Source organism: Rhinolophus sinicus, linkage group LG11, assembly GCF_036562045.2.
Source record: "Rhinolophus sinicus isolate RSC01 linkage group LG11, ASM3656204v1, whole genome shotgun sequence".
NCBI classification, from domain to species: domain Eukaryota; kingdom Metazoa; phylum Chordata; class Mammalia; order Chiroptera; family Rhinolophidae; genus Rhinolophus; species Rhinolophus sinicus.
In genome coordinates this window covers 39,940,570-39,964,793 of record NC_133760.1, presented here as the reverse complement: position 1 = coordinate 39,964,793, position 24,224 = coordinate 39,940,570, and the positions used below count along the sequence as shown (strand labels likewise).

The 24,224-nt window shown below is 52.3% G+C and overlaps 1 protein-coding gene across 11 annotated transcripts in view; it reads right to left on the bottom strand.

Moving 5' to 3' along the window:
- KIFC3 (kinesin family member C3) overlaps positions 1–24,224 on the bottom strand; it is a 63,020-nt gene that overhangs the window by 5,503 nt on the left and 33,293 nt on the right. For 6 of the 11 annotated variants that reach the window (XR_012490164.1, XM_019754534.2, XM_019754518.2 and 3 more), the window contains exons 3-13: positions 22,990–23,132; positions 19,178–19,316; positions 15,909–16,111; positions 6,561–6,626; positions 5,881–6,024; positions 5,520–5,759; positions 4,833–5,006; positions 4,135–4,282; positions 3,923–4,053; positions 2,034–2,145; positions 602–783 (exon numbers count right to left, since the gene is read on the bottom strand). Coding sequence is in view for 10 of the 11 variants with exons in the window: in XM_019754534.2 (XP_019610093.2) it covers positions 602–783; positions 2,034–2,145; positions 3,923–4,053; positions 4,135–4,282; positions 4,833–5,006; positions 5,520–5,759; positions 5,881–6,024; positions 6,561–6,626; positions 15,909–16,111; positions 19,178–19,316; positions 22,990–23,132 (1,682 nt within the window). In the remaining variant the exon portion in view is untranslated. The remainder of the gene's footprint in view (positions 1–601; positions 784–2,033; positions 2,146–3,922; positions 4,054–4,134; positions 4,283–4,832; positions 5,007–5,519; positions 5,760–5,880; positions 6,025–6,560; positions 6,627–15,908; positions 16,112–19,177; positions 19,317–22,989; positions 23,133–24,224) is intronic. The other 5 variants (XM_019754545.2, XM_019754554.2, XM_019754527.2 and 2 more) reach the window with 4 other exon arrangements.

The following is a 24,224-nucleotide window of genomic DNA, read 5'->3' as shown; positions in this document are numbered from 1 at the left end:
CGCCAACACTTGAGGAAGGGGCCGCCCATCCCCAGAGCTTAGGACCCACCTCCACCCCGACCCAGATTCTCTTGAATTCAAGGACAGCACAACAAAATGAAGTCAGAAGCCAGCAGGTGCTTGGCATCTCGTCCGCCTGCCTGCCAGTGGACAGAGGATAAGGGCAAAGATAAAGCCAGGCATGGAGACAGTAGGGCACAGGCAAGACAGGACTGGCAGGTTGGCCTTAGTAGAGATGAGAGAACAGCAGATGGTCTCACAGGCTGGAGGGGCCTAACGCAACGCTGCCCAGGATGATGTGAGGGGAGGGGCTATATGGGTGGGCGGGGCTGTGGTGGTGGGCGGGGCCACGTGAGTGGGTGGGGCTGTGCATAGATCTCCTTTCCCACAGAGGCATCTAAGGCTGTCAGTCTTAGCTTCCCACACCACCTTCTCTCCAGAGAGGAAGAAGAGCGACACCCAGCCTTCTCCATCCTGTCACTCCCCCACTCTTACACTTCGTTCTATCCACCCCTTCACCACCTCTCCCTTTGCTGACGAGTATCAATTATACGTCTCCCCTTCTCTCTGTTCCTTCCCCTGACCCAACAGCCATACTCACGTCCTGTTGTGAGGCCTTCGAGGAGAAGACCTTGTCCAGCTCAAAGGATACAGGCTTTCCTTTGTGCAGCAGGTGGATAATGGAGTCGTCATCAGGATCGAAGGTCACTGCATTGGTCGCCTCAGGTCCTTCCCCATCCTCTTTGGTGACGGGCCGGACACGAGCAATCACCCGAATATTCCCTGGATTGGGGGGCGGGGGGGAGAGAAAAGCATAAGCCAGGTCAAGAGCAGCCTGCCACACCAGTGTCCCCTGGTGTCCTAAGCAGCCCAGGGGCTCAGGAGCCCCTGACTTCTACGCAAGGCCCCCCAGGGCAAGGTGGCCTACGAATTGTTACCAGTCACTCACACTATATTATGAATTCACTTATTGGTACATTTTCTTCCTGAGCAAACCAGCTGAGGGAGTTTTACCTTGAGGACAAGGAGGAAAGGGCAATGTGGGGCTCAGACACTACACCCAGTCTGGTTGAGATACCAAAGTGGACACTCTCTTTACCTCCCCGTAGTTCAGTTTCCTCATCTACACAATGAGGGGTTGGGTCCCAGAATAACAAGGGGCTTGTTATACTGTTGTAAATGGGCACGGTGAATGCCAGGGCAGGAATCAGATGGGCAAACAGGACCAGACGCAGGTGGACAAACTGGTGGCCCACTGAATGGGCACAGGCAATGGGGCAACCTCAGAGGTGTTTGGAGGCACAGATCTGATCACACCCCTCACCCTCGCTTCCAGCCCTTCAGTGGGATCCCCGTGCTCCTGGAATAAAGAGGAAATTCTCCACCACAGCCAGCTTGGGCCCACCTTCCCCCTTCACCTGTCCACTCCACCTCACAGTCCAGGTCTCAGCTCTAGCTTCACCTCCTCTGGGAAGCCCCGACACCCCCTACTGTCAGATACCCAGGGGCTCTCGGAGCTCCTCCCCAGCCCTGGTAACAAGGTCAGTATTGGATTCTCTGGGTGATTAACGACCACTGTCCACTCTGCCAGCTGAAGTCAACACTGTGAGGGCAGGCATGGCATCTGCAGGGCCCATGACCATATCTCAGTGTCTGGAACAGCACCAGGCACAGAACAGGTGGTCCCCAGACTTTTGTGAACACGAGAAATCTCAAACTCGACCAAGCTCTAGGTCAGAACAAGGGGCATTCCAGCCACCCACGACCCAGTGTTCCGATACTTGAGCCGGTGGCCACCCGGGGCCAGGAAGTTGCCTGCTGTGGCCTTGGGACAAGGGCGTCTGCATTGGACAGAGGCAAGTCCCTGACTTCTCTGCACCTCTGCTACCTTATCATCAAAGAGGGAATGACAGCAGCACCTCAGTGACAGGGCATAGCTCCGAGGAGTGGTGCTGGGGGCCGTGGGGAAGGGCCGGATCACCTCAGAGCCAGGCTGAGGACCCCTTACCCCCACCAGCCCAACCAGCAGCCACCTTTCAGCCGCACGAGCTCGTTGTGGCACTTCTTGCGCAGCTGCAGTTCCCGGCGGTACTTGCGCAGCAGCTCCTGGTTGTTGCTGTTGACTTCCTCAATGGCCTGGCCGATCTGGTGGGGGATGGGCAGCACCGTCAGGCTGGGCAAGCTGCATTGACCAACTGCCCAGAGCTCAGTCCTTGATGTACACTGTCACATGTCAAATTCTTCTAGTGACCCCTCTGGGTAGGTTCTGCTACCAGTCCCATTTTACAGAGGAAGAAACTGAGCCCCAGAGAGGCTAAGCCAATAGTTCAACGTTGCCCTGCTAATGTGCAAAGAGCCAGGACTCAGCTTCACTCCACAGCACTCACACTTGATGACATGATTCAGCTGGCCCCAAATCCCAGCTCTGCCCTGAGTAGCTAGGGGACCTGAGGCAATAGGCTCAATGTCTTCAAGCCTCAATTTTCTCATCTGCAAAATGGGGATAAAACCATCTAACTCATGAGCTATAAAAGCTGGTAGGTAAAAATCTCTAAGTTGCATTTCATAGGGGAAAGAAGCAAGATGCAGACCACATGTACATATGGCCCCCGTGTTGGTTAAGAGGACATATGCAACAGTATGTTTTATCACACTCAGAACACCCTGGGGGAGATGTTGGCAGAGAGGCTCTCCTGTGGGGAGCCGGATGGCAGAGAGATGCCTTTTCTTTTCATCTGATGCCCTTCTGCAGGGTTTGAACTTTCTACCATGGCCATGTAGTATTGACATAATTTTGTAAAGGAGAACTATCTTCTAGTCCTAAAATAGATCAGTCTCTCTACCCTGCAGGGCAGTCGTACAGATTCAAGGAGCCAACGGCTATAAAAGGCTCAGCAAGTAGGAGGCACTTAAGAGACATTGGCTGTTCTCACACTGTACAAGCACAGCTTGAAAAATTAAATTAAACCTAACAGATGTAAGAATATATGTAGCACGCTTGAGATATAAGGATATCTGTAACACGTTTTAAAGAGTTATAACAGGGCGACGGGGGGCTCAGTTGGTTAGAGTGTGAGCTCTGGGCAACAGGGCTGCTGGTTCAATTCCCACATGGGCCAGTGAGCTGCGCCTTCCACAACTAGAATGAAGTCAATGAGCTGCCGCTGAGTTCCCAGGTGGCCAGATGGCTCAGTTGGTTGGAGCGTGTGCTCTCAACCACAAGGCTGCCGGTTCGATTCCTGCAAGGGATGGTGGGCTGCGCCCCCTGCAACTAACAATGGCGACTGGACCTGGAGTTGAGCTGCACCGTCCACAACTAAGACTGAAAGGACAACAACTTGACCTGGATGGAGCTGATGAGTCCTGGGAAAAACACACTACTGTTCCCCAATAAAAAGTCCTGGAAATACACACTGTTCCCCAATAAAAGTCCTGTTCCCCTTCCCCAATAAAATCTTAAAAAAAAAAAAAGTTATAATAAGTCAAATGCCCAAATACCGTGTTTCCCCGAAAATAAGACTGGGTCTTATATTAATTTTTGCTCCAAAAGACACATGTTTTCAGGGGATGTCTTATTTTTTCATGTACAACAATCTACATTTATTCAAATACATTTACGTCATCTTCTTCTGGAACAGTGTCATAACATACTAAATGCGTCCATCTGGCTGACAATCTTAACTGGGGCTTATTTTTGGGGTAGGGCTTATTTTCGGGGAAACACAGTACCTGTCCCTGACAGTCTGTTTTTCTAACAGGGTCTGAGGGTGGCAATGTGTGTGTGTGTGTGTGTGTGTGTTGAGGGGGAAGCTGTTGTCTGGGGTGCTTTGTCTGCATTTTGGAAGAGAGCCCTGGGTGGATGCTGCGTCTGCCCAGGGCTCCGGGGCCTCTCCCAGCCCCACACCCCACTGCCTGCACTCACCTCGGCCTTGACACTCCTGAGGGCCTCCTGCAGTAGTACGGGGAAGCTGCGCACCTGCCGCTTGAGCCCATTGTAGTCATTGGTGAGGGTCCGCAGGGCTGGCTGCAGTGTCAGCAGGTTGGTCCGGACGCCTAAGGGGACACGAGGGGTATGAAGCACATAAGGTGACAGGCTTTGGCGTGGGGCAAGCCAGGGCCCAGGAGCCGGCTCACCTGCCAGGTTCTCGTGCACGGCCTTCATCTCCACCTGGGCTCTGGCAAACGCCTCCTCGATGGCCCGGTTCTTGTCCTCTTCCAGGGACTGCATCTCCTCTAGCATCTGCCCGTGCGCCCGCTCCAGCTCCGACTCGTACATGGCGATCTGGCAGCCAAGGCCAGAAGCTCAATACATGAGGCTCAGGAGGGAGTAGGGTGGGTGCCAGAGAGAAGCCCCGCCTCTTACCCCCACAAATGCACCTGAACACACACACGTACAGGAGAGGGGTAGGATGGCCATCTCTCTCCCCCACCGGGCTATGAGCTACTTCCCTGGGTTGCCCCAGCACCAACCTGGGTCCTTGGGCACATAACAGATGCACAAGCCCCAGGAAAGCAAGAAGAGCATTGGTTATGATACTGACTAGAGCACCTTTCCAAGAGCATGTGTGTTGGGCCCTGTATGAAGAGCCTCTTGTGATTCTGTCCCTGAGCCCCGCCGGGAGGTGGGTTCCAAGATCACATCATTTTACAGACAAGGAAAGAGAGACTTGAACAAAACCGGCCCTTGGTCACAGAGCCAGCGGGGAGAGGAGCAACTGGAACCTGGGTCTGTCGGACCCCCAAATGCCAAACACTGCCCTGCACTGAAGGCCCGCCCCCGCTGCGTGCACGTGCTCCCCGGCAGCCACACGCACCCCACACGGCCTGCACACCTGCGCCCGGAGCTGTGCGGTCAACTGGTGGGAGCTCTGCAGCTGCTGTTCCATCTCCTTCAGCACCTGCCTCTGCATGGCCACCTGCTCCTGCAGGTGCTGGTTCCGGGCCTGGGACTCACTGAGGGCCTGCTTGGTCTTAGACGACTCCACCTCCACCGTCTTGATGACGTACTGCCAGACGAGAGAGGGACGGGCACATGGAGGTGTGGGGCACCTTGACCTCACCCTGGGGCCCTGAGCCATGGCTGGCCTGGGGAGGTACAACCCACCAAGAGCCACTGGATAAAACTAGAGAAGCCAGGAGGTCCCACTGTCCAGAATGTTGCAAGGGCCTCCTGGAATCGTCTCATCTTAATGAGCCCACTCTGAGCCTGACTGTGGCCCCAGCCTGGGCACAGAACAGACAAGAGCAAAGATGAGAGCAGAATCTACTGATGCATCACGTCCACACCTGGCACATCCCGAGCACCAGGCACAAGCATTGGTTGTTGGATGCCTACCACATGCCTAGCCCTGGACAGCAAAAAGGGGAAGGGGCCGGTCCGAGTGCAGACCTGGAATGCTGCCTTCAACCACTCACGCCTACTCCACATGCCAACCCTGCCCTGGGAGCCAGAGGCTGAGCACTGAGGCACAGTCCAGGCTCTCATGGGCACGGCACAAGGCTGCCAGCCCGGGGCTCACCCTAACAGGTGGCGACTGGGCCCGCAGGCTGGCGATGGTCTCGTGGCTGTCACGCAGGCGCCGGCTGAGCCGCTCCTCTTCCTGCGCCTTCTCGGCCAGGCAGTCCTTGAGCCGCAGCTCCACTTCGGCCAGCCGGTTGGTCTTCTGCTGCACCTCCAGATTCAGCTCTGACAACATACCTTTGTTCTCCGCCACCTCCAGCTGGAGCTGTGATAGCTTGTCACGGAGCTGGGCGCTCTCCTGCAGACAGGAGACAAGGCCCAGACATGTGTGAAGCAGACAGATGGACAGACCTGCAGGCAGGGGTCCCTGTTAGGAATAGAGCCCCCCACCCCCCAGACCTCCCTGGTCCTGTGCCCACCTGGCTGTGCTCGCAGCCCGTGCAGGGGGCCGCCAGCTTTGCCCGCAGCTCCTGCAGCTCAGCCTCACAGCGCCGCATCTCCTGCCTCAGTTGCTCATTCTCCACCATCAGCAGGTCCCGGTGCTTCTCCAAGTCGGTGCCTCCCTGCAGAGTCACAGCCAAGGGGGGCATGTGGCCAGGGCAGATGGGGAGGAGAGAAGAAAGGGGGCCGGGGCGGAGAGCGTGCAAGGGCAGGGGAGAGAGCGGGAGAGGTGGGGAGAAAGACAGAAGGAGAAAAGGGAAAGAAAGGCGAGTGAGGGAGAGAAGAGCGAAGGGGCTCGAGAGAGAGAAATACAGATGAAGACAGCGGAGAGAAAGAGCAAGAAGGGCGGTGCTCCTTGCGGCACTCCACCCCTTTCGTTCTATTTTCCTGAGTGTGAAAGTAACAAGAAAAGTCACATTTATACAGAGTTCACACTCCTATTTTACGTCAGCAGAGGAGAAGTAACCTCCCTCCCCGTGGTGATCACACGACCTTTGAGGGCCTAGTGACTGGTGACATGTATTTAGGGAGCATTTTCGAGACAGGATGCAGCCCCCGTTTGGACTGGATGGGGTCACACCCCTCGTGTGGAGGGGCCAGTCTGCACAGGGTGAGTCAGCCCCCCTCCACCCCATGTAGGATGCATTATTGGTCTCACCAGCTCTGACCGGAGGCGGCTCACTTCCTGGGCCTGGCTAATGAGCCTCTCCTTCAGGTTTTCCACCTGCCAGCACAAAGCCAGGGGCACGGGTGAGCCTCGCTCCTCGGCTCCAGCCCACACCCAGGCTTCTTGCCCAACCCCCCAGCCCCAGCCCTCCCTCTGTTCAAGCATCAGGCCACACCTGGGACTCCAGGTGAGAGATCCCTGGCCTGGTCCTGACAGCCATCAGCACCCTCTCCCACCACGGGACCCGGCCAGCTTGGGCTCAGTTAAGTCTGGGGGGCAAGTGCAGCAGAGGTGACCCCTGTGCCACCCTGGGCCCACGCCAGGGACAGCTCAGCCTCACCTGAGGCTGACCCTCAGGATGCCTGCCTTACACAGGCCCCTGCCAAGCTCTGTACCTACTTTTCTGTTTGTAATTTTATATTCTTTTATCTTTTTTAACAGGAAAAAAGGTATACGAATTTATTTAATTTTTAATATTATGAGCGTAAGGGCATCACAGGAAGAAAAAGTGAATACCCTCCTATATTCTTTTTTCTTAAAAGGGCCCCCAAATTGTGCAAACTCCAGGCACTATAAAACCTGCATCTATCCTTGCCCAGCCCCTAGAATTTTCCACTTTGAGCCTGCCTTCCGGGAAAGCTATGGCCAGTGAGGCTGTTAGCAAGAGAAGGGGGTGTGCACCCCATCGGCAGGCAAGGGTGACCTGGCCCAGCTGGAGCCTGGGGCGGGGAAACCAGCCCTGAAGGGGCAGCTTTCAGGACGGGACCCTTCCCTGGAGCTGTCCTCCAGCCGGCCACCCTCCCCGCAGGCCCCAGACCTGGGTTCCACATCAAGAATCTCTCCTTGGGAAATAACCCAAAATGCAAACAATGGCTTTGGCACCTGTGTTCATCAGAACATGTTTGGGGTTGTTCTTGCAGAACGTTCTGTGGTGACCACCCGCACCTTGGAAAAGGCACCGTGAGAGTCAGACTCACTCTGCGGAGGTTTAGGAGGTGTGGTTTACACAGCAGGCCATGAAGCACTGGGTCCTTATTACTAAACAATAATGACAAAGGGGCCTATAGGGGCCGGCCAGGTAAGGCAGGTGAGGGGCAGCACAGGACCAGGCACCCAGGATCCACCTGAAGGAGGCAGCCACCATGCGGACTGCGCCAGGGGTGGGGGGGACACACAGGCCCAGTGTCGCCAAACTTCTAACCTTTCAAGTGAAGCCAGACGTTGGGATTTCCAGGGTGTGTGTGTGTGTAAAATCTCCCCACTTTAATGGCTGAGGTGCCATCAACAGTCAGTGGGCAGGCCGGACTGGAGCTCACTGTCTCCCGGGGCTGGAGAAGGCGGCTGAACCACAAGTTGGGCCTCTGCCTCTCTGGGCAGGTCAGGGAAGGAAGTGGGCCATGGGTTCCCCCCCTACCCCCGACCTCTGAGGTAAAGGCCAGGGACCCCAGCGCAGCTCACTCATGGTTGGGGCGGGCGATTCCAAGACACAAGACCCGGGGAGGGGCTGCGAGGCCCAGCCTGGTTACCCAAAGCCTCCTGGTGGACAAGCAGATAACCTAAGGGCTGTCACCTCTTCCACCAGCACGTTCCCTCTTAGCAATGCACTCGGCCATGGATCAAGCAGGATGGCAAAGCGTGTGCCACTTCTCTGCACACTGTCAGTACCCCCTTCTGTTAAGGGCCTGGTGCGTGGGGTGCTCAGCTCCTCTGGCCCCAGAGGGGAGTGAGGGAAGGTTTGCACACGGCAGCATTCCATTCCTTAGTAGTGAAATAGGGAATCACCCAAATGCCCAACCTTAGGGGAAGGATTAGGGACATTATGGGACGTGCACACATAGACTACCGGGTGGTCATTAGTTATGTTTAGCAGGAGCCTTAAATGACGTGGGGGTAAGCTTCTCATCACATGAAATCAAGGAGAACTCCGAAAACAAAACTGTGTGCAGTACAAACAAGCAGAGGTCTTTGGACTGTAGAATTACATTTGACAAATTCTTTATGCTTTTCAGTAATTTTTAAGTGCTAAAGAATGTGTATTCCTCTTGCGTTCCCCCAACCCTGAAATAAGTGGGTCTACCTCCTTTTGAAAGGGTGGAGGCCCCGCTCCCACCCCACTTTCCTCCGTCAGAAATCACCCCGCATGGGCCACTTGCACTGAACCAGCACGCGAGTCAGGCTGCGTCCTCTGTACCAGGCTGGGTGTCGTCTGACCTCGCTTGTCCCCGATGCCATTGCCTGAATGGCACTTAGACCCCAGTGCAGTGAAAGTGGGATTTTCCAGTGTTTACTTGGGGGTCAGGACACCCGCCTGCCACCTGCCTGCAGCCCAGGCTCCTGTTTCCCTCTTGCATCACAATCGGAACCCTAGGTGCTCCTTGGCTCTGTCTGGAACTCTGAGGGGTGCCCTAAGGAGGTGGCTACAAAGGGGGGAGGAGGCTCTAGGTGAGGAGGCTGGGGAGGGGGGCTGTGAAAGACCCCTTTTGTCAGAGAGGTCAGACACTCACTCATCTCCTGACTTGTCTAGGGCAGCAGGGGGACACAGTCCGACACGGTGGGGTGGCCAGTCAGGCACAAACCTCTCAGTGGTGTCCGTGTGGTGACTGAGCTCCGGGAGGCCAGATCCATGTGGGGCTGGGAAATAGGAACCCATGCTGCCCAGGAATGGGACCTTTGCCTTCCGCCCAGAAGGGCCTGCTTTGGGAGGGCTTGAGGGAAGGTGCCAGGGTCAGGAAACAATGAGCAAAAAAGACAGACAAACGGAGGCATCCAGAGAACCACAGACAGGAGACAGCAGACTGGCTCGGAGCAGTGAGGAGACAGATAACCAGATAATCTTGAACAAGCCTCAGCTTCACCAAGCCCCTCGTTTCCTCATCTGTATAATGATGCTACCTCACTGAGGGGGTCTTAAGAATTAAGTGAGGTTAAATTAGATAACACATGCAAAGTGCTTAGGACAAGGCCTAGCACATATAAGTTCTGTTCCTGGAATGAAAGTCTGTGAAGGCAGGGATATTTGTCTATTGTATTAGGCAATGTACTCCCAGTGTCTGGCACATAGTAGGTGTTGAGTGCCTGGCACATAGTAGGTGTTGAGTAAATACATGCAGAAAGAATGTTGAATGCATCAGGAGCCAGGTAAAGCAGGGTCTACGAGTGAGGCCGCTGGGCAGCTGGTGGGGCAGGGGGGTGGTGGGGGCTCGGCACGCTGAAGAATGCTCACTTCTGCTAAAGGTGGGAACTGCTACTAGGTGCCAGGGAGTGGGTGCCATGCAGAATGTCAGTCCCAAGGTGCCACATCTTCCAATATTTTATGACAGAAAGAACGTCCAGATTTTTATGTGAATTTAGATAAGATTTAAATGTTGGCAAACAATTGGATCATTTAAAATGCAGGCCAATTAAAACTAACAAATTCAGCAAAGTCGTAAGATATAAAAATCAACCCTTAAAAATCAGTTGTGTTTCTATATACTAACTATGAACAATCCACAAAGGAAACGAAGAAAACAACTACGTTTACAGTAGCATCAGAAAGAATGAAATACTTAGGAGTAAACTTATCCAAGGAAGCAAAAGACTTGTATACTGAAAACTACAAAATGTTGCTAGCTAGAAGAAATTAAAGAAGATATAAATAAATGGAAAGACATCCTACGTTCATGGATTGGAAAATTTTACATTAAGATGTCAATACTACCCAAAGCAAGCTACAGATTCAATGCAACCCCTATCAAAATCCTAATGACATTTTTTTCAGAAACAGAAAAATTCATCCTAAAATTCATATGAAATCTTAAAGGGCCCCAAATCGACAACACAACCTGGAAAAATTGCAGGTCTGACGTTTCCTGATTTCAAAACTTACTACAAAGCTACAGTAATCAAAATAATGTAGTATTAGCATAAAGACAGACATATAAGCCAATGGAATAGAATAGATAGCCCAGAAATAAACCCTCATATATATGGTCGAATGACTTTTGACAAGGGTGCCAAGGCCATTCGGTGGGGGAAAGGACAATCTTTCCAACAAATGGTGCTGGGAAAACTGGATATCCACACGCAAAAGAATGAAGTTGGACCCTTACCTAACACCATGTACAAAAATTACCTCAAAGTGGATCAAAGACCTAAATGTAAGAGCTAAATCTATAAAACTCTTAGAAGAAACATAGGGGGAAAGCTTTATACATTGGATTTTGCAATGGTTTCTTGGACATGACACCAAAAGCACAGGCAATAAAAGAAAAAATAAATAAATTAGACTTCATCCAAATAAAACCTTTTGTGCATCAACAGACAATATCAACAGAGTGAAAAGGCAACCCATGGGATGGGTGAAACTATCTTCAAGTTATATATTTGATAAGGGGTTAATATGCAGAATATATAAAGATCCTTCAACTCAAAAACAGCAACAAAAGTCAGATTCAAAATGGGCAGAGAACTTGAACAGACATTTTTCCAAAGAAGATACATGGCCAATAAGCACATGAAAAGATGGTCACTATTCATTAATCACTAGGGAAATGATCATCAAAACCACAATTAGATACCACTTCATACCGTAAGATGGCTATTATAAAATAAAATAAAAAGAAAATAACAAGTATTGGTGAGGATATGGAAAAACTGGAACCCTTGTGCACTGTTGGTGGGAATGTAAAATGGTACAGCCATCGTGGAAAACAGTATGGTAGATTCCTCAAAAAATTGAAAATAGAACTCCTGTATGATTCAGCAATTCTACGTCTGGGAATATATCCAAAGGAATTGAAAGTAGGGTCTCAAGGTGATAACTGTACACCCATGTTCATAGCAGCATTATTCCCAATAGCTAAACTGTGGAAGCAACCCAAGAGCCCACGGATGAATGAATAAGCAAAATGTGGTTGTGTGTGTGTGTGTGTGTGTGTGTGTGTACACAATGAAATATTATTTCACCTTAAAAAAAGGAAATCCTGCCATTTGCAACAACATGGATGAACCTGGAGGGCATTATGCTAAGTGAAATAAAGCAGTCACTAAAAGACAAATCCTGTATGAAGCTACTTACGTGAAGTTCCAGAGTAGCTAAATTCAGAGAGACAGTGTGAATATACTTAATGCTACCGAACTGTACCCTTAAAAACCGTTTTAAGATGGTACATTTTATATAATGTGCATTCTACCACCATTTTTTTATACGGTTAAAAACACGACACATTTGAGGGCAGGATCTAGGCTGCCGCTCGTCTGTGGCCTCTGAACACAGTTTTTTACAGTTCTATGTTGAGATGCAGAGGCAGTAAGGGGCGGGATGCAGTCTGCGCGTCTGTAACACTGGCAGGAGCATGGGAGCGTGGAGGCCGTCACTCCAGGGACATCCACAAGAGTGGGACGGCGAGGTACCAGGATGTGACCTGGGGCTATCGTTGCCAACGTGGGGGAGGGTCACCTGCTCTAGCCACAGCCTCCCTTGGTTGCCAGGCCAAGACCAACAGCCTCTGTGGCCTGGGTCAGCTGGGTGTTCAAGGACTGAGGACCTCCGGCCCGAGTGCTCCTCACAAGGGGCACGGTGGGCTCCAGATTAATATAAACACCACCACCTGCCACTTACCAATGGGAGGCCTGACAAGACTCCCACAGCCCTCACAAGTCCAGGTTCCAACAGTGCCACGGCAGCCCCATTTACTGAGTTCGGCTTTGCCAGCAGGGAAGGGGGTCTTCATAAGATCAACACTTTGAACCTCTCAATCCTCTAAGGTAGGTACTATCATTATCCCCATTTTAGAGGAAGGAATAGTGAGGTTCCAAGAGATTAAGCCTTGATTAACAGCTTGCTCTAGGATTATAACCTGGGCCCCTCCAAATGACCCCCGCGGAGCCCTCACTCTTAACCACTAGTCACACTGCCTTTCAGGAAGAGCAATGTGGGAAAGCAGCCCCTTCAAAAGGTGAGTCTGGTCAAGGCTGGGAACAAGGCACCATGAGAACAGGTGGCGTGCTGTACCCCATGGTGGGCTTTTCTCAGAGAATCAACATTTAGAAGACCAGCGAGAGCCAATCTGTGTCATAGCACAGGGAGGCTGACAGGACACCAGAGCACGCAGCAGTGACACTGCACAAGGCACAGAACTTTATAGGTGACCGCCCACTTTTCTGTCCAGTCTCACCATTGATCTGCCCAACAACCACGAAACAACATTTATCGGTTTAGACACTGGGAAATGCAGGCTCAGAGAAGAAGTGACTTCCCACAGCTGCACAGTCAGCGAGTGGCACAGCCACGACCAGCATCCTGCTCCCATGATTCCAAATACAAAACTCTTCCAGGTGACGATGACGGTAGTGGCAGGGGCCACACCAATAACTGGGCATCATCTCATTGGGTCCATTTTACAGATGAGGAAACTGAAACACACAATGGTGATTAACTAGCCCAAGGTCATACAGCTCATGAAGGGCGCTGAAGTCGGGGTATGAACCTGCTCCAGGCCCACGCGGCTGGCCAGTTCCACAGGGCCAGACCCTCCAGACAGTGGCTCAGAGACCTGAAGCTTCAGGTACGTCCCCTGAGAGATTTGCAGAAAACAACTGGCAGTCAGAAAGTTCAAGGATAAAACAAAGTAAGCAAAGACCAGGCGCCATTCTGAAGTCTCCAAATTGTCCAGAGGAGCAGGGGAGGGGAGGGTGGTGGGGACTCGGGGTGGGGGCTGGGAACGTCTGCAGAACCACAGACACCAAAAAGGCTGCAAGGCTTCACTTTCATCTTCTCCTCTAAAAAGTACATACATTTTGCTTATTAAGGAAAAGAGTGTTTTTTAAAAACTTGGTTTAAAAATCACAAAAGGCCACATATTATTATGATTTCATTTATATGAAATGTTCCAAAAAAGCATATCCATAAAACAGAAAGCCGATCAGCAGTTGCCAGGAGCTGGGGGGAGAGGGAAATGGGAAATGACTCAATAGATGTTTTTAGGGTGAGAAAAATGTTCTGAAATTAGACAGTGGTGGTGGTTGCATCACTATCTTAATACACTTAAGACCATTAAGCTGTACACCTTAAAAGGGTCAATTTTTTGGCAAGGTGAATTATGTCTCAGAAACAAAACAACTTGTTTGAAAAGTGAAGTGGGGAAGGTCAGGGAGGGCAGAGCTGGCCGCTCAGGAACCCTCGCCTGCCGCGGTCGGTCGGACGTGTGTCCTGCCGGGTGGGGCCTGCACCACCAGCCCACAGCCCCCCTGGGCACCCCTCGTGCCATGCTCCAGCAACACAGGCCTTGGTTCCATCCTCATACAGCCGGCCCTCCGTATCCTAGCGTTCCACATCCTCACACTGAACCAGCCTCAGATCACAAATATTTGAGAAAGAAAAAAATATTCCAGGAAGTAGATCCCTAAACAATAGGGTATAAGAACTATTTACATAGCATTACATTGTATTAGGTATTATCATTAATCCAGAGATCATTTAACGTATATGAGAGGAAGTGGGTAGGTTATATGCAAATACTACATTTTCTATAAGGGACTTGAGCATCTGACGATGTTGATACGGGGGGTTGGGGTCCTAGAAGCAAACCCCCCCCCACCCCCACCCCCCGCTCATACCTAATGTGTTCATCTTGCTCCTCCTGGCAAAGTCCCTTTGCACAGACTGTTCCCTCAGCTTAGAAAACAGTTCCTCTGCTCTGTGCCAGACCTCAGGTCCAGTGTCACTTTCTCAGGGAAGCCATCCCTGACCTCCCCAGCAGGTGCTAACCTCCCAGACAAAGCCCCTGGTACAAGCCCTCATGCTCTGTCTGTAGGCCCACCTGCAAAGCCCTTGTTACTCTTTCCACTTTACACGGATGCATGTAACTAATGTCTGTCCTCCCCCAGACTGCAGCCTCCACAGTCCAGGGCGTGCCTGCCCCCCAGGCATCCCCAGTGCTGCTCGCAATGCCTGTACATACCAGACATCCAGCAAACATCTGAGGGAGGAAGGCACGTGGGCACTGCAGGAGGCAATAGTGATACAACACTGCTTGTCACACCCTGCCTTACAGGAGCCACCGTTAGTGGTGCAGACCGGCCCAGAGGCAGCAAGCAATGGGGTCAGGGCATAAGAGGGAGACAGAGGACACTAGGCATGCCCCAAAGACAGCCACCCAACTCAGCAAGGGGCTGATAGCTGTCAGGACAGTTAGTTCTTGAGAAGAGGGCACACCTGCAAACTAGAAAAAATGTTGCATTTAAAAAGTGCATAAGGACAGCTGGATGGCTCAGTTGGTTAGAGCACAAGCTCTCAACAACAAGATTGACAGTTCAATTCCCACTTGGGATGGTGGGCTGTGCCCCCTGCAACTAAAGATTGAAAACGGCAACTGGACTAGGAGCTGAGCTGCGCCCTCCACAACTAGGTTGAAGGACGACTTGGAGCTGATAAGCCCTGGAGAAACACACTGTTCCCCAATATTCCCCCAATAAATCTTTTTTTTAAAAAAGTGCATAAAAATAATCTGCTGTCCCTGGAACTGAGAACAAGCTTAGGTATTCGGTGATATTCCCTTAAGACAAATGCCACATGCGGGGTCATCACAGAGAAAGAACATGGCGCCACCCAAAGGCAGGGCTTTCCACAAACCAAGCCCAGAGCTTAGGCAGGGATCCACTGTGGGACGATGGGGCAGACAGGGTTGGGGACCTTGGGGAAGCGGGGGAGAGTCACACATAAGCACGGAGACAGACATGACAATGGACGTGGGGAGCTGAGCCCAAGGAAACGGGTCTCAGGGCCCACGTGGAGATGGGGAAGGAGAGGGCAGTGACGCAGCCAGGCTTGCAGAGGAGGGCCAGTGGTCAGGCTCACGGGGTGTGCACAGGGGCTCAGAGTTCCCAAGTGTCAATGAAGGAGACGTGTTCACTGAACCTTCGGCTCTCCCAGGCCTCCAGAGGTTTGCACTCCCTCCTCCCACATGCTTTCACACCAGTCTCTCCTTTCCTGCCGGTGTTCTAGGGGGTGACCTCTGCAATGACTTTTGTCCACTCGGGCTGCCCAGGCCAGGGCGCCTGGAAGAGGGTAGACTCGGGGCAGGAAGAGTCCCTGCACCTCCCTGCTCCGCTCACATCTACATGTCCTGCCCGTCACTCTGGAGAGGTGGGTCCTGGCCCCTGGCAGCCATGAGGAGTGGGGCACAAAGATGACCAGGATGGGAGGTCCAGGCCTCCGATTCCCTCCACCCTGTCCTCTCATGCATTCCCCAGCTGCGATTATGCTGGTGGTCTGTGGGTTCCAGGTGACCTGAGTGAGGGCCGCTGACCTGTTCCAGGTGGGCAGTGGCCTCTGCCCGTCCCACCCTCCCCAGGTACCTGGTTCTGCAGTTGGGTAGACGTGGCTGTCTGGTCACTGTCGTGGAGGGCCAGCCTCTCCCGTAGGGCCGCCAGCTCCCCCTGTAGTCGGGCTTTCTCCTCCTGGAGTTGGGACATGGCCTCCACCATCCTATGCACCACAGGGGCCGCACCTGGGGGCCCCGAAAGGCTCGAGCACCTCCCGCTGCCAAACAGCCGCCCACCTATGAGCAAAGTAGTGGCCAATCAGCAGGGCAGCAGAGGTCCCACCCTGACCAAGGGGCCTATCGTGGCAGGACAGACCATGTGGTGAGTGTTACCCAACAGGACAGGGAGGGAATGCAAGCAGAGGAGCTGGGCGAGGGCTGTGGGCAGCAGCAGAAGCAAGAGCTAGGGGGCTCCAGGGCCTGCCTCGAGGAAGCCACTGCAGCCGGCAGCTTCTGGGGCATGGAACTGCCTGGATCAGGACCTAGGAAGGCAACTGGCACTGAATACTCCCCTCAAAGCACGGGTTCTAGGTCTGATGCGCTACCCTCTCCATGGCCAGCCTGCAAGGCATTGCCCCTGAGAAAGACATGTCTCCTGGCAGCAGCTGAGGAGTCAGGGTTCTCTCCCTGGAAAACACTGTTCTTGGGGGAACATGGTTTCTTTAACCCCAAACCCTCTCCAGAGTAGAGAAGAGAGGCAGGGGCTCTCCAGCCTGCCCCCTGCCCTCCACAGGGAATGGTCACCTGCACACAGAGAAGGAGCAAGGGGAGAATGTGCGTGTACAAGGGACAGACCGGGACACATACACAGACACAGTGCGTGGGCAGGAAGACAGACAGGCCTGCCCTGGGGCAGACACACCTGCAGTAGGCGGGATGGAGCACAGGGACGGCACAGGACGGAGGAAGTGCTAGGACGGAGGGTGGGCTGACTCCACCTGAGTCCTCCTGCCACCATCTTCCACTGTCCTGTCACCAGGAGCAGGAGAGAGACAGACAGATAGAAGGACAGATACAGAATCAAAGCCTGTGACCTGCTAATGGGGCCTGGCACTGAGAATGGCCACAGTTTCTGCAGGTGGGGAGCTGGCAAAAAGTTTGGGAGGAGGGAGACAGAAGCAGGGGAGAGGGTGGAAGGCAGGGGATTTGGCTCTGCCCTCGGGCAACCCAGTCAGTCCTGGCCAAAGCCCCCAGGAGCAGAAGGAAGCGTCCAAGAACGGGGTGTCCACGAGGTAAGCGGGAAGAGTGACAATCGCTGTCTGGAAGCCTCCACTCTACCTTGGAGCACCAAGGCTTCTGGGGTCCCCCACAACAGGTCACTGGAGCTGCAGCCCTGTGTGAGCAGGACTGGGGAGCCCCAGAATCTGTGAACAAAGCCACCCAAACCTGAAGTCACACACCCCGCTAGCAGTTTCAACCCATGGGAGGCAGCAAGTATGCTCCCTGAGACTGTGGAAAAGCCATAATGCAGCTTGGCTTTTGGACTGGGCTAGAGCAGGGGGGTATGGAGGGAGCTGGTTCCAGGCTAGACTTGACCAGGAAGTCTCAGCACTGTCCCCAGGAGGGATAGAAAGTGAGAAGCCCGTGTTCCCAGTCTAAAGAGAGCCGGCAAAGCACACACAGGCTAGCTTTTCCCTTCCTCCCAACCCCTGAGAACAGCTTCAACTCAAGACCTTCTACAGAGCTGAAGCAGGTGCAGTCACTGGTTGGCTAGTGGCCCATGTGGCCTGCATGTGACACATTATACGTGTCACACACAGTGGGCCAAGCTTCTGCTATCTGTTCTAGAGAGAGTGTGAGGTCAGACGGATGCTTCCAGACCTGCACATGGGGCTGCCATGGGCAGCGCGTGACCGGCACAGCCCTCAGCCCTTTGCAGACTGCTGTGAGTAGGAGGGAATGCACTGCACTCCAAGTCCAAGGGTGGCTTCTGCCACTGAAAAGACATGGGAGAGGCCCCTCGGGGTCTTCCTTCGTGAAATAGGGTCAACGGTCCTTGCCCAAAGGGGCGCCCTTGGGACAGGAGCCTGGACACCATGACAGATGAGCAGGTGTGAGCGAGTGTTACCCAACAGGACATGGAATCGCCCTTCTCACCTGGGACAAAGGACGTTCTGAGACACCCTCAGAGCCCGCCCACACCTAGTGGTGTTCTTCCTGACCTCAGCACAGTGCCCGTGTGCCAGCAGAGCTAAAACAGGGCCTGAAGAGTGCCTGCTGAGGGAGACAAGACCTTGAGGAAGCTAAGAAGGGCAGGAGAGGAGGGCGGGAGAGGTGACATCAAAGAGGAACTTGGGGAAAACACTCAGCGGCCCTGCACGAAGGAAGCTGCACACCTCTTAGTAGGTCAGTCATCAATGCAAGTTTTCAAAAGACAGTGTGCCTCAGGAACCCTGCCTGGGCACTGCCCTCTCACGGGAACTCACGCTCAGAGAGACCGAGGCCCGGCCCTGGTCCTGATGACAAATCTTCACTCTTGACTGAAACTGGCCTCTCTCCTCTTGGCAAAGTAGGAGAGCCCACCTGATTGTCTGGACAATGCCCTCTTTCCCAAGGCCCATCTGCCCACACCTCAGCCACAGTCCAAGACCTGCCACTGAACATGGGTGAGTGCGGCTCTGGCACAACCTCAGAGAAGGGAGTAGATCCTTCCACCTCCCAGCAAGTTCAGACACACAAATCAACCTCTGGTGACAAGGAGGAAAACAAAAGAAAGGCCAGCTCCTTTTTCTCCACACACCGCTGTTGACTTTCCCCTTAGGCTCCCTGAGAATGTTCCTTCCCAATTACCACAGTGCTCAGGCTTCCCACTGGGGAATCCCACAAAGAAAGCCCATAGAATCTTCCCGAACCAGTCAGCCTTGCCAGAGAAGAGTGGAGCCACCAACTCCTTTCCCGGCCTTGGAGCAGTAGAGTGGAGCCCTGTCCTGGCGTCTCTGGGTCCCCGGGGGGGCCATGGATACAAGGGGACCAGGCCTCTCTTTGCAGTGGTAGCATCTTTGATGCTGCCACCCTCACCCTGTTTTTGACAGGTGCTGGGGAAAAGACAAAAAGTGGGGAAATTCAACCCTAGCCCATGCTAGCCAAAGCCTCCTATCACCAAGTGGGGCCCCGGTGGCACTGGGAAGAGGGTGTCCCAGGAGTAGGGATGGGCAAGCTGGGGTCAAGGCATCCAAGAGTTGGATGGACCACCTCCAGGTGAGAAGGACAGGGTGTGGGGACAGCTCAGATGCCACAAGAGCCTCCCCTCCAGCTCCAGCTCTAGCTAGGGCTGTTCCAGGTTGGTGGGCAGACCTCCTTTACCTGTTTTCTCTACATTCATGGTGCCACCAGCTTCCTGGGCCTCCCGGTCCCGCTTGGGGGCCGGCGCCTGCCTCTTCAGGAGCTTCTCTTCTTTCGTCCCCTGACTCTTGTTCTTGCACCCCTTGTCCTGCAGGGCCTGCTGCCAAGACACAACCAGAATCCTCGTAAAGGGGACTGCAGTGAGGAGAGACTCCCTTGAGCCTGAAGATGGTGCACTCCTGGAGCTGGCAAGGACCATGACCCACTGCATCCATCCTCACTGCGTGGGTTAGTAGGGACATGGAGTCCCAGAGACTGAAAGAAAGCGTGCCCAGATCCTACAAGACAGTGGCAGTGTGTTCCCCTGGCCCCCATCAGTAGCCAGCCCTCTCCACCAGCAAAAAAGGTTAGAAATCCTCAGGCAAAAGCCACGCAAGCATCCTGTGGGCCCTGTGGGGCATGAATCACCAGTGCCAGGCCCACAGCCCCCGATTCACAGGCCTGTCCAGCCCACCAGGCACATGGCAATTTCAGGGCAACCCCCCCCATATCAACTGCCCCCACTTCCAGATGGCACCAGACTGGGGCTTCCGAGGGGGCACACAGGTCCACACAAGCAGGGGAAAGCCACGGCCCACCCCACCATGTCTATCTGGGGACCACTGGACCCTGTCTCCTGGTCAAGAAAGAACCCAGGCAAAGAAGGCTGAGACAGAGCAGACTGATGGCCAGGCAGGGAGAGGGAAGGGAGGGGCAGAAAGCGTCTTCCATCCAGAGAAAACACCTGCAGCTCACACAGAAAGACGTCCAAAGCAAGAACCACATATAAAGTGTGATCTCATTCCAGGATAATGGAAATAAAATATGCCTCAAAAAATAATCTAGGGAAATATAAAGACAATACTTCTCTCTGGGAGGTTGGGTGATGATGCAGTGGCTATGAGGAGACACATATACCATTTAAACTTTTCTGAGAATAAAAAGAAACTTAACAGAGAAAATGTGGGAAGAAGGGAAAGGAAAGGAGGCTTTTCATTTCATTTTGAATCTTGCTGGTGTTTGCATTTTTAACCTTATAAACATCTACAGCATTCTGTTTTGTGTTTTAACATCAACAGAAGTCATCTAGGAAGAGAGATTCCAGATGTGTTTTGTGTGTCTTCGTGCCCACCGTATTCAAAACAAAAAGATAAATGCTATGTTTTTAAAAATTCTCCTACTCTAGAGTCAGAAAGACCTGGGTGTGAAGCCTGGCTCTGCCTCTTTTGAGCTTGTGACTCTGGGCAAGTTTCTTACCTTCCCTGAAGCTTCATTTTCCCCATTTTTAAAATGGAAATGATAATAACCCCCCACCTCATGGAGCTGGTGTGAAGAGTAACTGTGATAACTTAGGCAAAATACTCAGCGTCTGGCACATAGTAAGAGCTCCATATCAGGTAGCCATTTAGCACTATATTATTTCTGTAGTCTTCCAAATATTTTACTTTTATCATCAAAAAGCCAATAAAGAGAACTGAAAACAAGCAAAAAGCAACATCACCAGGCTAGTTTGCAATCCACTCCCTCCCTCTCCCGATCCCACGTTCTACTTGAGAAGGGAGGGTGGGACGCCCATCTTTTGTTTTTTTAGGAAAATTCTGCCAATTTTATTTTGTCCCCACTCTTTGACCAACTGCCATATCATCACAAGCAGGTTTGTCACTGGTGGCGGCAACGGTGGCAGCTGGAAGTTTCCATTTGCCGACCAGAGCAAAGGTTACACTATTTCTGGCCTGTTGGCCAAGCCACAGGAAGGGCAGACAGGCCCCTGGGGGGTTGGGAATTTCTGCAGTGCCTCCATAGGGACCGTCTCAGGTTTTAGCTGCTTGAGAGGCTGGCAGGGAGGGTCACTAAGCCTACAGAGTCCCCTCACTGTGCCTGGATCCTTACTTCGGCCCCACGTCCCCAACCTCAAAGCCCCGATAAATAATATAGCCTTGTGGGACCCAGAAGGACACGATCGTGGAAACTTGTTGCTCGCTGGAGCTACTCAGAGATCCACAGCAGATGTGCTGACCCCAGGACTAGGCTGCAACCACAACACAACACCCCATAATCAAACTTCAAGAACAGAGCCACCGCCCAGCTGAAGGCAGCTGGTTTTGACGTCTCCTGATTTAACTACCAATGGCTCAAGTCAGAGAAAAAAAAGGGTTCTCGGGTTTAACTGTTCTTGCACCAGACTTGCTTTGCTCACAGAACTGACTGAAAGAAGGACCATTTGGTTCAATTTTCGGATGAACCACACAAGAAGCCCAAGACTCTCTCTGAAGTAACATCAAGTACTGGGCCCATGTTCAGATCAGGACTTGGCGCACATGCTACCCCAGGCCCTGGACTTTTGTCTGCACGACGGAGGACATGCTCAAAGGGCACATGTGTTTCCCACACTCTATCCTGCCTTCTATTTGCACATGTCCCTCCAAAGGTAGGCCCTCTCATGCACGATCTTTCTTGGGGGGAAGAGGCTGGGCCTTGGCAACATGCCCTGATAACTCTGGTCCTTCGTCTTCTGCCACTGCCATCAGTGGCCCTTGCCCAGTTTGCATTCATATGTTTGTGATCATTTGCTTACGCTGGCACCTCCACTAGACTGTCAGGTGTGTACCTCTTCTTTGCTGTGTGTCAGCACCTGGCACAGCACCTGGCACAGAGTAGGCGCTTCACAAATAGATGTTAACAAAATGCATTCATTTAAAAAGTGCCAAGCCTGTGCGGTCCTGAAATTACAATGTTACAGCTGCATGAACGCAGAGATCTTTAAGGAGCTCATTGCAATCAGAAATAATACAGAGGCTCAGTTAGAAAATTCATGGTAAACCTGAAGTGGAATATTATGCAGTAGTTTAAAAGAATGTCTGTATACTGATATACATGAAGAAATCACCAAGATTTACTGTTGAGGGAAAGAGCTAGCCACAGAATAGTATATGAAAATAAATAATAAAAATTATATACATATAATTAAGTGGAAAGATAAATAAACACCAAACTCTTAATAGCAGATTTCTCAAAGATACAGGAGGCATTCAGTTTCTAGGTATTACATCTCTGCCCTGTGTGAATTCTTTATACCATATGTTATAAAGCTCATCATGTTTAGTGGTTCAGATCCTAGCTTGCTGTGTGACCAATAGCAAATTACTTAACCTCTCTGAGCCTCCATTACTTCACTCATAAAATTCAGATAAAATAGTAACTGTGTCTTGAGACTGTTCTGAGGATTAATGTGGGATATATAATACATGGAGTCTGACACAAAGTCAGGGTTCAATAAATTATAGCTACTGTTAATGGTATCATTAGGTATCATTTCTATATACAAATATACATATGTATGTAAAGCCTGTCTTTTGAAAATCATGGTGATAACTGCAAGAGAAAAGAACCCAAGTTTTGGTGAAGCCCTCTGTCTAGCTTTGGATTCCCTCTTTAAATATGGAAATACAAGTATTATCCCATGGACTCCCATGCCCGAGGGCGAATAAACAGCTACCCTAAAAACTGCCAGTCTTCCTAACAGCTTCTCAGAAAAGGCCCTATGTTTCCCATTTTAACACCTCAGCCAGGGTGTGGCTGAAAAACTTCTGTCATCTCCTGTGAGATTTCCCCCCACGATAACTAATAAAGCAATTGCTCCATCCATGTCTCACAGGCGGATGTGCTGCGAGGAGCTTGGCAGCACAAAGCGGCACAAAGCAGGTCCCAAGTTCTCCCTCGGTGCTTCCTCCCTCGGAGGAGCCTGTCGGGCACCCAGCTGGACCCCTCATGTGTTTGAAGGCCCCTGGGCTTACCTGCACGCTCAGGTAGAGCCTGCGGGGGCTCCCGGGGCCAGTGCAGTCCACACTGAGGGCTCGGCACTGAGCTAGAGCTGGGCGAGCTGCACTTCGGGCACTAGAGTCCTCGTCACCGCCAGCCAGGGTGTCTTTTCCACGTCCTGTCCCAAAACAGAAAAGATAGATGAGACACTCAGACCACGGGTCATGGACCACTGGGCAGCGCCATGGCTGAACTTGGCTGAACATTCCAGCCAACCCAGGTGCAGCCAGGAGGGACGCACATGCTCTCACACGGCTGCCCTGCAGAGAGGGAAGGCTTGGCTCCTTTCTTGCCAAAAGCCACCCTAAGATTCTCTACAGGAGGCCACCCAAGTCCCCGTGGGGGCTCCCCTCACTCCATGGTGGCTTTGAGGACTGGCACTGGCTCATGAGCACCCTGTGCAGAGAGCAGAAGGAAGAGGTACCAAGCTGGTAGTGCTAATCATTCGAGGAGGTGCCCCCCGGGGCCGCGGTTTTATTACCCAGGCTGCCTCTAGGTGGCAATTTCTCCCCTGCCTTCATTAAGACCAACCCCACGCTAGGTGGCCTAGTCCCTGCAGGCTCCAAAAGCATATTGAGAACCCACTAGAGTGCATCCCCTCATGCCTCTGACACTCTGCCTCCCCCACTGGATGAGGGAGAGGACTGACTGTGGAATCAACACCCCATCCACCACACCACAGCCTGTGGGGCCAGCGGAGGAGGGGGCAGGGCTCGCTTCACAGGGGCCAAAAGCAGAGCCACAACCCTGGTTTGTATGCTGAATGCCAGCCTTGGGCCAAGTGCATCCCAGGCCTTAACGCCCTTCTCCATCCTCAGTTTCCTTGTCAGTAAAATAGGGATAAGGAACCAAACTCTCAGTTGTGGGGTAAGGACAAAATGGGTGACACACATCAAGTGCTCACACAGGACCAGGCACCCAGAAAGATGGGGGCTGACGGGCCCAGGGGCAACCAAGTTGGCTGAAACCCTACCCGGTGGCTGGCACTATGCTTAGTATTTCACACACAGGATCTGATTTGACCTTTGTCTTGAATTTTAAAAGTAGATAAAAGTCTATGTAGTAATATAATCCTCATAGTACTCAATTGATAGACCTATATGCACACACACATGCACGTACACACAAGACTGGAAGGAACTATATAAAATGTTTAGTGACTTGCTTATATAGGCATTGTTTTATTGCTATTCACTTTATTGCACTCCAG